General features: G+C 38.6%; 1 protein-coding gene across 1 annotated transcript; it reads left to right on the top strand.

Annotated features, from left to right (window-relative positions):
* Positions 1-8,029: 8,029 nt before the first annotated feature.
* On the top strand, positions 8,030-14,267 carry LOC110752316 (kinase family with ARM repeat domain-containing protein). Its single transcript, XM_021952936.2, has 11 exons — positions 8,030-8,339; positions 8,452-8,541; positions 8,669-8,721; positions 8,840-8,915; positions 9,138-9,199; positions 9,295-9,373; positions 9,463-9,522; positions 9,667-11,319; positions 11,546-12,415; positions 12,860-13,979; positions 14,067-14,267. Exons 1-10 carry the CDS (start codon positions 8,292-8,294, stop codon positions 13,967-13,969), a joined length of 4,101 nt encoding a protein of 1,366 aa, XP_021808628.1. The 5' UTR covers positions 8,030-8,291; the 3' UTR covers positions 13,970-13,979; positions 14,067-14,267.
* The last annotated feature ends 143 nt before the right edge of the window (positions 14,268-14,410 follow it).

Below are 14,410 nucleotides of genomic sequence, written 5' to 3'. Positions count from 1 at the left end.
GTGGAAGAACTTCGTATTTCTGTCTCTTTCTTGCAACCACTGAACCCTAGATTTTTGGCTTCAAAAGATTGCTTCTTGATCCAATAACAAATTAGAATCATTTACCAAAGAAGACATGAACTAGCTCAAGAACTTGTTAGGGCTATTACACAAAGCTTTATGTATACCAGCCAATCTAGCTCGAAGTCTAGCTTTTCTTTGTTTCAAGTGCCCAAAAACATCAACATTCCACTGCTTTAAACAAACAATTAAACCAAAAGATTTATCTAGGGCAGAACCAAAATGTTGACCCAATTTGTGCATAACAAACTCTTTAAACTTCTCATGCTTCATCCATATAGATTGAAACCTAAAAGGCCTTTCACTGGGAGAAGAAGAAAATCTGGACTGCAAGCAAATCTTAATAGGACAATGATTTGATTTTGTCATTGGAAGATGCAAAACATGGGCATCCGCAAAGCGTTGTCTCAACTACAAATTACACATGCCCTTGTCAATTCTTTCAAAAACCCTATTATGTCGAGGTGAATTTAGGGCCAGAGTAACCTAAATCCATCATAACATTATCATTAAACCATTTCTCAAACCCTTTCAATATACAAGGAGAAGCTCCCTCCAATTTATCCTCCACTTGCAGAATCTCATTAAAGTCCCTAGTAAGCATCAAAGGTAAGTTATGACAGGTAGCCACAAAGGAAATGTAATCCCATAATTGCTCCCTTTTAGTCTCACAAGGCTTGCATAGATTGCAGTAAAAACCCAAGGGACTTGATTATTCCAAGAAATACAAGCTGTAATAGCTTGATTGAAAGTGCCTAAAATATGGACATTAACGTTCCTATCATTCCAAAGTAACCATAAATCACCAGAAAAGCCACAGGATCAACAATTTCAAAAGAAGAAAACCTCAAAGAATTCACCATATTAATTGCCTTATACCCACTAATTCAAGGCTCACACACAAACAACATATCAATTTTATGGCAAAGAATTAGGTCCGTCACATTATTCCAAAATTTGGTGCACGCAACACCTCTAACATTTCAACAAATTCAATTCACAGAAAAAATCACACATCGAGAAGAAAAACCTGAGGGCTATGCCCTAATTAAGATTCGAGACTCATACCTTCAACATTGTTGGAGGTGTGACTAGCAAACTCCTCATGAGTATAATTTTTTTTGTCCTTCAAACAAGTTCATTTGATCATTAAGTAACCCACCATCATGAGCAGAGGAAACCAAAGAGGTCGTAATAATATCTGTCTCAAACTCATTTTCATGATCATTATTACTAATGCCAATGTTAGGAGGTTGATGCCCAAAGATATAAACTCCCTTAACATCATACTCTTTAGCACCACTCACCCAATTATTTAACTACTCTTGGATTGAAATACGCCTTTCCAACCTTTTACCACCAACCACCATCTTACCCTTGGTAGCAAAAGTACTAGAAGTAGCTCCGACGTTACCACAAGTATTCAAATTCCTTTTCGTCTTGAATGGGTTATTTGAAATATCATTCAAAGTTGACAGAGAACCAGCTTTATAGGCCTCATACTTGGTTCATACTTTTGATCCCAACTCATCATCTTGTTTGAATGAACCCTTTTGAGTTTTACTACCACTAGCAAACACTTTCACCACACCAACAGTCTCATCCACTTCCCTTAAAATATCAAAACGAGACCCTTGACTCTTATTGCCAGAACCCTTGTTGCCCATATCTTTAAACACAACCTTCGATTTTCTATGCGCTGCCACATTCATCCAAGGCCCTTGCAGACCTCCCAAAGTACCTTCGTTATCCATAACAACATCAGTTCTTATAGCAGCACCAGTATCTGAAACCTGTAGCTCCCTACCCACAATATCATTCACAGTATTCTTCAACTCACAATTATCTCGCTTAGAGCATCACCAATGGTCACATGTAAATCCAGATGTGTGCTAAATATACATCTTTCTTGGTCGAAAACTCCTGCAGTGGGAGTGTGTAAAAGGTTGTAAAATTGCATTTGATTTCGGAGATGCAAAAAAATTTCTATGTTTACATCTGTTTTTACACCTTCGGAACTGGCCCCACTACTTAGAAAGGAGGAGAGAGGATAGAGGATTAAAGCTAAATCACACTTCCAACTCTACAGAATACTAGCCATACAAACTCATTGGAGTAAAAAATACATCTTTGGATTTACATCTTCCCTATTAGAGTAAAAAACACATATACACTCCCCGAATGTGTAAAGGGGATGTAAAAGTGGCTTTACACCCCCGAAAATACACCCCATACTGGTGATGCTCTTATGCCTATATCTACCACATAAGTAACAAATATCAGGAAGACCTTTATATTCAATGTTATACCAAGTTTGATTTATCTGAACAAAATGCCTCCAATGGCTTAGTCAAATCCAACACAACACAAAGGCGAGCAAACTTCCCCATGTTCTGAGAAGTAGTAAGGGCATCAATTTTTAAGAGTTTCCTCAATCAGTTTCCAATCCGTTTCAATGCTCAGACATCAAAATACTCCCATTGATTTGTAGAAACACGAATCCAAGTAGCCATTCTAGTGATTTTATTTGTTGCTGGACAAAACCCAGGCCTCCATTTTTGCATAACCATGTATTTCCCTACAATGATCCAAGGCCCTCTGTTGTATTCATAACTGACACAAATTAATGTGGAAACAACCAATTAAAAATACCCGCAAGTGCACGAATCTATTGAGGTATAGATTATGTAAGTACGGGGTCTGTGAGTCACACCATTTCATTTGACAAAAAAAAAAATCAAGAAGATCAAATATACTTTGGAGTTTAACCATATCAAGGAAGAAGTATGGAAAATGAAATTGAAGATGGTTGCTGTGAATCCAGCTGATTACCACGAGTAAGAGGAGGAAGAAGGAGAAGAAAAGAAAAAACTAGAAATAAAAGTAAGACTGTAGGTTGCGGCTTAAAGCTTAAGTACTTAGGGCAGTTTCTAGCTTTAGGTGAGCTCTCATTGTAATAGAAATAAAAGTAGGGCTATAGGCTGCCGCTTAAGGCTTAGATACTGTAGGCCGCTGCTTAAAGCTTAGGATCATATAAAACTAACCAAAATGTAGCCATTTTGATGTATTACAATTAAAGTTTGTACATATCTTCTTTAATTATCTATTGGCCCTTTACCACATTTGACTTCTTATAATCTTTATACAAAAGTGGACTATCTTAAGGAGAAAAATGAAGCCATGTGGTTGAGGTGGAGGTGGTAGCTAGCTATTGGGACCAATAGCATTTTGCTCTATTTAAGGAGAGAGTGTGGGTGGATGGAGGCAAACATAGTACAATTCAAAATCAAAGCAAGCAAAACCATTTCCCAAGCCAAGCCCTGGTTATCCATTCACTAAGAAAATGTCAATTGCTTCTTATGTTGCTCTCTCAAATTTCAAAAAGATAACAAATGGTTTGTTGGTTGCTGAAGAACATGTAAATGAAGCAATCAACGCTACTCTTTCCTACAACAAATTTTTCATCAAATCTGAAGCGGACCTCTACACACTCCTCCAACTTGCCAAGAAAGCAAAATGGCAGACAGGGTTTGTGAGTCACACTGTTTCATTTGACCAAAAAAAAAAAGATCAAATATGCTTTGGAGTTGAACCATATCAAGGAAGAAGTTTGGAAAATGAAATTGAAGATGGTGGTTTTGAATCCAGCTGATTACCACGAGTAAGAGGAGGAAGAAGGAGAAGAGAAGAAAAAAATAGAAATAAAAGTAGGATTGTATGCTGCAGCTTAAGGCTTAAGTACTTAGGGCAGTTTCTGGCTCTAGCTGGGCTCCCATTATAATAGAAATAAAAGTAGGATTGTAGGCCACCATTTAAAGCTTAAGATCATATAAAACTAGCCAAAATATAGCCATATTGATGTATTGCAATTAAAGTTTTGTACATATCTTCTTTAATTGTCCATTGGCCCTTTATAACATCTGACTTCTTATAACCTTTGTACAAAAGTGGACAATCTTGAGGAGAAACATGAAGCTATGTAGTTGACGTGAAGGTGGCAGCTACCTATTGGGACCAAGAGCATTTTGCTCTATTTAAGGAGAGAGTGTGGATGGGAGGAGGCAAACATAGGACAATTCAAAATCAAAGCAAGCAAAACCCTCCCCCAAGCCAAGCCTTAGCTACTCATTCACCAAGAAAATGCCAATTGCTTCTCACGTTGCTCTCTCAAATTTCAGAGAGGTAACAAATGGTTTGTCGGTTGCTAAAGAACATGTAAATGAGGCAATGAACGTTGCTCTCTCGTACAACAAATTTTTCATCAAATCTGAAGCGGACCTCTACACACTCCTCCAACTTGCCAAGAAAGCAAAATGTCAGACAAGGTCTATTAGTCACACTGTTTCGTTTCACCAAAAAAAAAAAAAAGGAGATCAAAAATGCTTTGGAGTTGAACCATATCAAGGAAGAAGTATGGAAACTGAAACTGAAGATGATGGTTGTGAATCCAGCTAATTACCACAAGTAAGAGGTGGAAGAAGGAGAAGAGAAGGAAAAAATAGAAATAAAAGTAGCGGCTTAAGGCAGTTTTTGGCTCTAGCTGGATTGTAGGCCGCCGCTTAAGGCTTAGGTACTGTAGGCTGCCGCTTAAGGCTTAGGTACTGTAGGCCGCCACTTAAAGCTTAGGATCATATAAAACTAGCCAAAATGTAGCAATATTGATGTATTGCAATTAAAGTTTTGTACATATCTTCTTTAATTGTCCATTGGCCTTTTACCACATTTGACTTCTTATGACCTTTGTACAAAAGTAGATCATCTTGAGGAGAAACATGAAGTCATGTGGTTGACGTGAAGGTGGCAGCTACCTATTGGGACAAAGAGCATTTTGCTCTATTTAAGGATAGAGTGTGGATGGTGGAGGCAAACATAGCACAATTCAAAATCAAAGCAAGTAAAACCCTCCCCCAAGCCAAGCTCTAGCTACCCATTGACCAAGGAAATGCCAATTGCTTCTCACATTGCTCTCTCAAATTTTAGAGAGGTAACAAATGGTTTGTTGGTTGCTAAGGAATATGTAAATGAAGCAATGAACAATGCTCTCTCCTAAAACAAATTTTTCATCAAATCTGAAGCGGACCTCTACACACTCCTCCCACTTGCCAAGAAAGCAAAATGGGAGATAGGGCCTGTCACCGCTTCATTTGACAAAAAAAGAAAAGAAAAAAGATCAAAGATGCATTGGAGTTGAACCATATCAAGGAAGAAGTATGGAAACTGAAACTAAAGACGGTGGTTGTGAATCCCGCTAATTTCCACAAGTGGAAGAAGAAGGAGAAGAGAAAGAAAAAATAGAAATAAAAGTATGACTGTAGGCCACGGCTTAAGGTTTAGGTATTTAGGGCAGTTTCTGGCTCTAGCTGTGCTCTCATTATAATTGAGATAAAAGTAGAACTGTAGGTTGCAGCTTAAGACTTGGGTATTTTTGGCAGTTTCTAGCTCTAGTTAGGCTCCCATTGTAAAGAAAGATCACATTTGATCCAAAGAAAAAGGAAATGTAAAGAAAAATTAGCTTATGTTTAAATGAAATGAAAATTTCTTTTGTTTAATTTCTTTATGTGTTTATCTCGATCTCCCTGTTTCGTGTTTTATCTTTCTGCTTTTTAGTTGCCAATTTGAAGGTGGTTCTTATCTCCACAGTTTCATTTGAATCATAGAGCCCAATTTGAAGAGGGTTCTTTATCTCCTTTGTATTTTATGACTCTGCGATTTTGGATTATCAAGAATGAAGAACAGCATATCTCTCTCCTTGAGATCCACTGCAGGGACAGTAAGCTATACTCAACAACTTGCTCTTTCTCACATATGGCTGAAGCCATGAATTTTGTTGATACCATGACTAACCAAGCAAGCTAGGAGCAATGCAAAGAGTCCCACATCGACAAAACAATTTTATGGAAGCTTCCATTCACTTATAAAAGGAGACCACTCTCCACTTAGAAATGGGCTGGAGGATGGCCTTCGATTCCATGGCCTTCAACCTGATCTTTGGTATTCGACCTCAGGCCGTCATTCCATTTCCTTCGAGTCAAACCCTTTATACCATGTAAATACACAATATTATAATGAGAATATACTTAGGGTTTAGGGTAGCCCAACCATGCATAGATGTAGCCCAACCATGCATATATGTCTTTTACATACATCTTCATCTTCGTCTTGTCACTGTCTGCGGAAGCTCTTCACCTTCCCCCTGCCTACTGAAGGCACATACATTTGCCGAAGGTCCTCACCTTCAGCCATCAACTATCATATCTCATCTCTATGTTTGGTTAAATCTTGGCCATCCATTTTTGAGTGTCAACAGTTTGGCACTGTCTGTGGGAATCGCCATATGTGGTTCTCCTTCATCAGTGCTCCTCGGCAGCAATTGTTCTTCAGTATCAAGGGCCAACGTATCCGTAATGGGTGCATTTCTTCAGTCATTATGATCACCGTATCTGTAGTAGTTATATTCTCCACTCCCATAAGTTATTTAAACTCATCTACTCGGACTTGGTACAGTTCAGTCATACGATACTGAACTCATTCCCAATTTACGGTGGAACTCCACCGTATCCTATAAGTTAACAATCGATCACATACAACTAAAATAGGTTCAATGTTTCAGTGGATGGCCACTGAATTTTCCTATCTTGTTCGATAGTGGTATGATGAACGTAAGTAGTGACGACCATGCAACTCAACACTCAAAAAAAGCCAAAAAAAATTAACTCATACCCCCCATTCGAAGTCCTCCCTAACTTCATTCTCACCCTTCATGAATAAATACTAGGTATGTTTTCAACCTTTATGGTTGTAGAAATATGATGGTTTGAGAAATAAGTTTAACTAGTGTTGTAGAAACGTATGTGGGTGTAGTGAGCAAATTTAATTTTTATTTTAAATATTTTTTTTCCTTAACAGTAATTATATACAAAAGTAAAATTAGTTACTCATGTTTAAAATGAGTGTGGGGTCAAAAGAGCAAATTTTAGGGTTCAAATAAAATCACCCTATAAAAAAAGTTGGCTTAAATGTTAAAATGGTCCCTGTGTTTTCTCTTATAGGCCAATTTAGTCTCTGTGTTATCAATTTAGCCAATTTGATCATTGTGTTTGTATATGTTAGTCAATGTAGTCCATTCCCTTAAAAATATAAAATATAAAATATTTAAAATTAATTAAAAAAACTGTAATTGATTATAAAATTTTAAATTCAATCTGAAAATGGAATATATATATTTTTAAATTTCACCTTCCCCAATTTCATGCACACACCTCAACCACCTCCCAAACCCAGCCACCCTCACCACTACCACTATAACCCCAAACCCATAGCCACCATCACCACCATTCCAACCCCACCTAAACCACAACAACTCTCTCTCTCTCTCTCTCTCTCTCTCTCTCTCTCTCTCTCTCTCTCTCTCTCTCTCTCTCTCAGCTTCCTCTCTAACAAATCACGAAGATCTTCATAGCTGGTCAACGTAACCTTGATGGCTCTATCGCCAATTAATCATCCTCGTTGCAGCAAAAGTCGACGACATTCAGGCCAATGGATCGAAGAGGAGAGAGAGATGAAGGGTAGAGACCATTGGAGGTTGAGGTTGTGTGGGTTTTAATCATTTTAGCATTATTATTATTTGAGTTTAAATCTTTATAATTAATTACAGATTTTTAAATTAATTTTAAATGTCATTTTTTTAGGTTTTAACATAATTTTGACGGAAAGGATCAAATTTGTTAACAAATACAAACACATTGACTAAATTGGCCAAATTAATAACATGGGGACTAAATTGGCCGATAAGCTAAAACACAGGAGCCATTTTGACATTTAAGCCAAAAAAGTTTGAATCCCAAATCTACATCCAATTTTGGGTTGCCTATATCAAAAACAGGTTGAAAATAGCAAAGTAATCAGGCCACGTGGCAGTCAGTACCCCCAGCTTTCAAATTTTGAAATGAAACGGATGGATGTACTGTTTGGTTACAACTCAAACCTAAAACTCGATGCGCTTTTTCTCTATTAATTCCTCGTTTGATTTTGATTTTCAATGAAATTCCACGTTCCCGCTCACTCATTCCCCCACAGTCTCTCTCTAATTTGACCTTTCGTCCCACAAAAGCCCCATTTCACTCCAATCAAATCCAAGCCTCTCTCTCTCTCTCTCTCTCTCTCTCTCTCTCTGCTTCACAGACTATCATCCTCCTCTGGTTTCAAATCTGCAACCCTAGAAAAGCTTAGAGATGAACCAGTACCACATATACGAAGCCATTGGCCGTGGAAAATGCTCGGTAACATTGCTTCTCAAGCTCTGTCGAATTTATAAATCTGAACTCACCGATGAACTGCTCAGTTTTACTTCAGTTAGTTACTTAATTTATCCGATTCATGTTGAATTTGCAGACTGTGTACAAAGGGAGGAAGAAGAAGACCATCGAGTACTTTGCGATTAAGAGCGTTGAGAAATCGCAGAAGAGCAAGCTTCTTCAAGAAGTAAGTAGATAAATTTTAGTTAGCAAACTAGAACGAAATTCAGATTTAGCAATATTTGGGCATTATTTTGGTTCGTAGAATTCAAATTCAGATATGCCTGGGTTATGTAACGTTCGATTTAATGCAGGTTAAGATTCTTCACACTCTAGATCATCAAAATATCCTCAAATTTTTTTGGTGGTAAGTATTCTTCATCAGTTAATTTCTTCTGGGACTGAATATAACTGTTTATATTTGCTTCCTGCTAACAACTGAATTATGTATTTGTGAATTTCCTTTTTCTTTTGCCACTGCTTAGGTATGAAACTTCTGCTCACTTGTGGTTAGTTTTGGAGTACTGTGTTGGAGGCAATTTGATGACATTATTAAACCAGGTATTAATCACTTAGTGTGAACTTTGCATTGCCTTAATGTGTAGAAGCTTGTGGATATGTTATTTGCTATGCTTAATCTGTTTGGTCTTAGAACGGTGCTAATGTTGTATAATGATTCCATGCATCATGTTATGTCGTAAAATTCTACATTTGGAATGCTGGTTTGGAACATGTACAATGTTTTTAGCACTGTGATACTAATAATGTACGGAAGAATTGCAGGATAAGCAGCTACCTGAAGAGTCAATTCACGACCTTGGGTGTGACCTTGTTAGAGCTTTGTTGTAAGAAATCTTCAATTGCTTCATTTTATTTCTTCTTACAAGTCTCTACATGTTTAATTTATTTAAGTTATGTTCTTGGACTCACTTCCTTTTAGGTTTTTACATTCAAAGGGAATCATATACTGTGATTTGAAACCATCAAATATCCTTTTGGACGAGAATGGCCGTACCAAGGTATAAGGCATGCTGTTTTGCTCGTTTATTTCTCTTAATTTTTGAATTGTTTTGCTCTTTAACTGAACTAGTATCTTTGCACAATGCAGCTCTGTGATTTTGGATTGGCTAGAAAGTTGAGCGATATTTCACAAACAACTTCTTCCTCAGTAGGTTATCTTATCTATCACAACATTTGAAATTCTTTTGATGAAGTTTATATGAGCTTGGTTAGAAATTTTCCAATTCTTTTTTTTTTTTGTCAACAAAATATGAAAACACTAATGTAGCTTTCCCTTCTTGCACATGTATAGTTGCCACAAGCAAAACGTGGAACCCCTTGTTATATGGCTCCTGAACTGTTTGAAGAGGGGGGTGTCCATTCATATGCATCTGATTTCTGGGCCCTTGGTTGTGTTCTATATGAGTGCTATGCTGGGAGGCCTCCCTTTGTGGGTAGGGAATTTACTCAGCTAGTAAAATCCATCCTCTCAGATCCAGCGCCTCCTCTACCTGGCACTCCTAGTCGTTCTTTTGTCAATCTAATAAATTTTTTACTCGTAAAGGATCCAGCAGAAAGAATACAGTGGCCTGAACTTTGTGGTCATGCCTTCTGGAGGACTAAGTTAAATGTGGTGCCTCTACCTCCTCAGCCTGCTTTTGATAATATGCTAGAGCAATGTGCTAAGCCATGTCTGTCAGTACGTAATGGTGATCAATCTTCCATAAACAGGACTCCTAAATCTCGTCAAAAGGATGTTAAAAAAACTTTTAAGCAGGATGAGAATTCTACTTTAGGAACAAAAGGCCATGAGACTCCAGTCAAGGGTACACCAGGTGGCCGCAGAACTCAAGCAAAGGTTTCTGGAAGAGGGGTTGATGAAAAAAAGGATCCTTCTGGTGCTACCAGGGGTGTGAATCTTTTGAGACTCTCAAGAATAGCAAAAATGAACCTGCAGAGGGAAAATGAGAAGGAAAACTACCGGAGGCCGGTATCTACCAATTCTGAGAATGATTCTGAAGTCAAAATTGAGAACACTGATATGGAACTTGACTTTAATGAGAACACTGAAGATGACACGCAGGATGAATCTGATGGGTCTGAGAATCAAGCTTGTACACCTGATAACAAATTTTCAAGTCAGAATCAGCACCAGGGTAAAGTGGAAGACATGGAAAACAACTCAAACCAATCAGACACCCTTTCTGTGCTTAATATGCCTGCCTCAGATGACTCAAGAGTACTTGATCAGGAATCATCTCCTCATAATATTGAAGTGGCTGTAATCCCACCCAGTGCCAGTCCTGTAATAAAAAATCAGAGATTTAAAGATGGTTCAGGATCTGCAATGGAATATGATCCTGTAAAATCTTCGAATAACCTTTCACAGGTTCTTTGGCATCCATCTGATCTCTCAGTCAGACCTGTGATGCCCAGCAGAAAATCTGATAAAAATTCGGATGTTCTTCCTTCACTTCCTTTTGACACTCTGCAAGCCTCTGATTTTGTGAAAATCTCTAAAGACCATTTGGATGCACTCAACAATAAGATTATAGCCATTTTTAATGGGAACAGTAGCATTGGGGAGAAGCAGAATGTAATTAGATACCTTGAGATGTTAAGCAATAATGCTGAGGCCGCCAATATCTTGACCAATGGACCTATCATGCTTATGCTTGTTAAAATGCTTCGGCTGTCCAAGGCTTTGGCGTTGCGTGTCCAACTTGCTTCTCTGGTTGGTTTGCTGATTCGCCATTCTACTTTTATTCAAGATGATTTGGCAAATTCTGGAATTTTGGGTTCACTTGCCGATGGCCTTAGAGACAAGCAGGAAAAAGTGAGGAGGTTTTCTATGGCTGCTTTAGGTGAGTTGCTATTCTATATATCTACTCAAAGTGAGCAAGCTGGAGACAACAATCCAGCAGAGTCTCCATCAAAGGAAATCCGGTCCACATCCGGGTGGCAGGTTAGCTTCCTACATTATTGCAATAAATTTGTTGGTTATGCACCTTATGATAAAAAGAATGACTGTTATACTATTTACAGCATGTAATTCTACTCTTCACAAGAGTAAAAGATGGAGTTCCATATTGTATGTGTGTATGCTTTAGTAAAAAAACACTCTTCTTGTTGCTCTTTGCTGCCCTTTTGTTTATATTTTCTTGATTGATAACTTATTTTACCTCGGGCAGGTTTCAAATTCATTGCTTTCATTGGTGTCATCAATTTTGCGCAAAGGGGAGGATGATTTAACTCAACTATATGCATTGAGGACAATTGAAAATATTTGCAGTCAAGCAGGGCACTGGGCAGCTCGTTTGACTAGCCAGGACATGATTAATAACCTGTGCTATTTATATAGGGCTGCTGGGAAGCAGGAGAGCATGAGGCTCACAGCAGGATCGTGTTTAGTCCGTCTTGTTCGTTTCAATCCACCTAGCATTCAATCAGTAATAGAGAAGCTCTCTTTAAAAGAAATAGCATCAGCTCTTGTGAAGGGCAGTCTACGTGAGCAGCAAATCAGCTTAAACCTTTTAAACATGGCCATGCTTGGAAGTCATATGTTCACTAATATTGGCAGGCAGCTCCTGCCATTGATGGAGGATAAGAATCTTGTCCCAGGTCTTGTGTCTCTTATCGATCAGGGAAGTGAGGTTTTGAAGGGAAAGGCACTTGTTTTCGTTGCTCTTCTTTGTAAGAATGGTAGGAGGTGGCTGCCACATTTGTTTTGCAATGCCAAGTTACTTTCTGCCGTGGACAGGTTGGCAAAAGAGAAGGACCACTATGTGCAGCAGTGTTTAGATGCATCCGTGTGTGTTGTGGCATCTACTATACCCAGTTTACTGGATACTATAACCGGAGAAATACAGCAAATGATGGGAGGAAGGCGCCATGGGCATCTATCTCCCCTGAACAGTAGAGTTACTCCAAAGACCAATGTTCATATGTTTCCTGTAGTTCTCCATCTTCTTCGGAGCTCGTCTTTTAGGCGCAAGGTGGTGAGTGATCAGGTCCTGCAGCAGTTGGCAAATCTAATTAAACTGGTGGAGACAACATTTCAGGTAGGTGGCTGCAGCCCAACCATTCTTTGTTGTTTAGTCATTGCTAGTCTTTTTGTTATCTGGCTAATCCAAGGTAGACGTTTAATTTGGATATGAAAAATTAGTAATGCCAAAATGGCTTAGATCAGCCAACTGTTAATGATTGGAACTTGGGATGATATGTAACTTGCCTGGCTCAGGTACTGTGTCTTGGAAAGTAATCCCAGGTTGTAATAGGTTGTTAAAATGCACGAACAAGTGACAACCAGATATTTTTACACTAATCACTAGTAAACCATGCCATTATTTTTAAGTGGGCACCTTTTAGTTGTGTGGTCTTGGCCTGAATCCTACGGACAAGGGGGTGGGGATGATTTGAAGGGCTACAGAATAAACGTCTATTAGCTTGGACTTTTGGTAAATGATGTCATAGATACTGCTAAATGATTTACTGTTGATTTTCAGGGCAGGGATGACTTTCAGATTACCCTTCTTCGAGTTCTTGAGTCTGTGTCAGAGGAGTCACTTGTAATTCTTGAAAGCCCTGATATTTTTATCCGTGAAATCCTCCCCAGTTTGGCTGTGCTTTATAAGGGCAACAAGGATGGTGATGCCAGGTTTCTGTGCTTGAAAATTTTGTTTGAGGTGATGGTTATTTTCCTGAATGAACAATCTGAGGATGAGCAGAGGTCCAAAGAATTGGAATCCATATCCAATAAAAATTTTCTTCCTCTCTACCCTTCTTTGATTGAAGATGAAGATCCAATCCCCTTGTACGCACAAAAGCTTCTTGTGATGCTGATTGAGTTTAATTACATCAAAATTGCAGACATTCTAGATCTTAAGATAGTCTCACAATGCTTTGAGTTTTTGCTTGGTGATCTCTCAAGTGCAAATGTCAACAATGTAATGCTATGTCTGGCTCTGACTTCGGCACCTGAAATGGAAACCAAGTTACTTTCTCAGCTAAAGGTAGTTAGGAAAATAGGAAACCTTCTAGAGTTCGTATACGCAAAAGATATGGAAGATTTTCTGGAGCCAACCCTTGGCCTATGTAGGGCTTTCCTTTTACGGTCAGTGAGTAGTAGAAAAGGCTTCATCTATTCAAAAGAACCTGCTCTTATAGGTGATGTATCCTCCGAGGCAAGTGGTGCTGATCAACAAGGCATTAGAGATATCACGGACTTTGGCAGCAATGTTGGTGTCTTGCTAGAGTTGACTAGATCCCATGGAGGAAATGTGGCAGATATAGCTTCTGAATGTGTGGTCTTGTTGCTCAAGGCAGCTCCAAGGGAAGCCTCTGCCGGTCTTCTAACTAATCTGCCAAAAGTTACTGCAGTCCTTGAGTCTTGGCGTAGGGGCACATCTCACTTACTGGTGCAGCGGGTGCTCCATGCACTTGGTTATTCTTGCCGGCAATATTTGCTACATGCAATGATATTGTCGATATCTATACCCGAGATTTCGAGAATTGAGGGCATAGTTTCTGAGCTTAAAGGTTCAGGTGTACCTGTTTTAGCCACTGCTGCTTTCCATGTGGCAGTGGAGTTGCAACGGCTGCCTCGCTGCTTGTGAAACGCTAGAGGTAATATGGTGGTTTCTTTTCCCTATTGTTTTGTTTCATAATATTTATGATCTCTCAAACTTAGTGATTTCTTTTTTCCGTGTGCAGTATGCAAATCAATTGGCTTTCACAATGGCATAAAGACATGCCTCTTGAGTTCCTGAGAAGGGTTCAACAACTTATGAAGGTGAGTTTAATTTTTCTGCATAAAATTTTAGTGTCAATCCAGCTCTGGTTGACATGTCATTGTATAATCCGTGTACACTTTGTATGTCCATTGCAATTCTAAATATAGTTTCTTTTAATACATATTTTTCTTGGAATTTAGAGTTGCTGCAATTTGATCAAACTCCTGTGTTCGACTAATATCAAAATGCTGATTAGTTGTGGTATGAGATTGGTTAGTTGATGTCCATGATAGGATTTGAAGATGTTAATCTACAAATTTATGG

This window comes from Prunus avium, chromosome 1 (genome assembly GCF_965620075.1).
Source record: "Prunus avium chromosome 1, drPruAviu1.hap1.1, whole genome shotgun sequence".
Classification (NCBI taxonomy): Eukaryota; Viridiplantae; Streptophyta; class Magnoliopsida; order Rosales; family Rosaceae; genus Prunus; species Prunus avium.
This window is presented reverse-complemented; position numbering and strand designations above follow the sequence as displayed.

Excerpts from the sequence above, each read along its gene's own strand:
- LOC110752316 (XM_021952936.2), top strand. The coding sequence starts at position 8,292 with ATGAACCAGTACCACATATACGAAGCCATTGGCCGTGGAAAATGCTCG. Across the intron at positions 8,916-9,137 it reads TGATGACATTATTAAACCAG|GATAAGCAGCTACCTGAAGA; the intron begins GTATTAATCACT and ends GAAGAATTGCAG. Across the intron at positions 9,523-9,666 it reads CACAAACAACTTCTTCCTCA|TTGCCACAAGCAAAACGTGG; the intron begins GTAGGTTATCTT and ends GCACATGTATAG.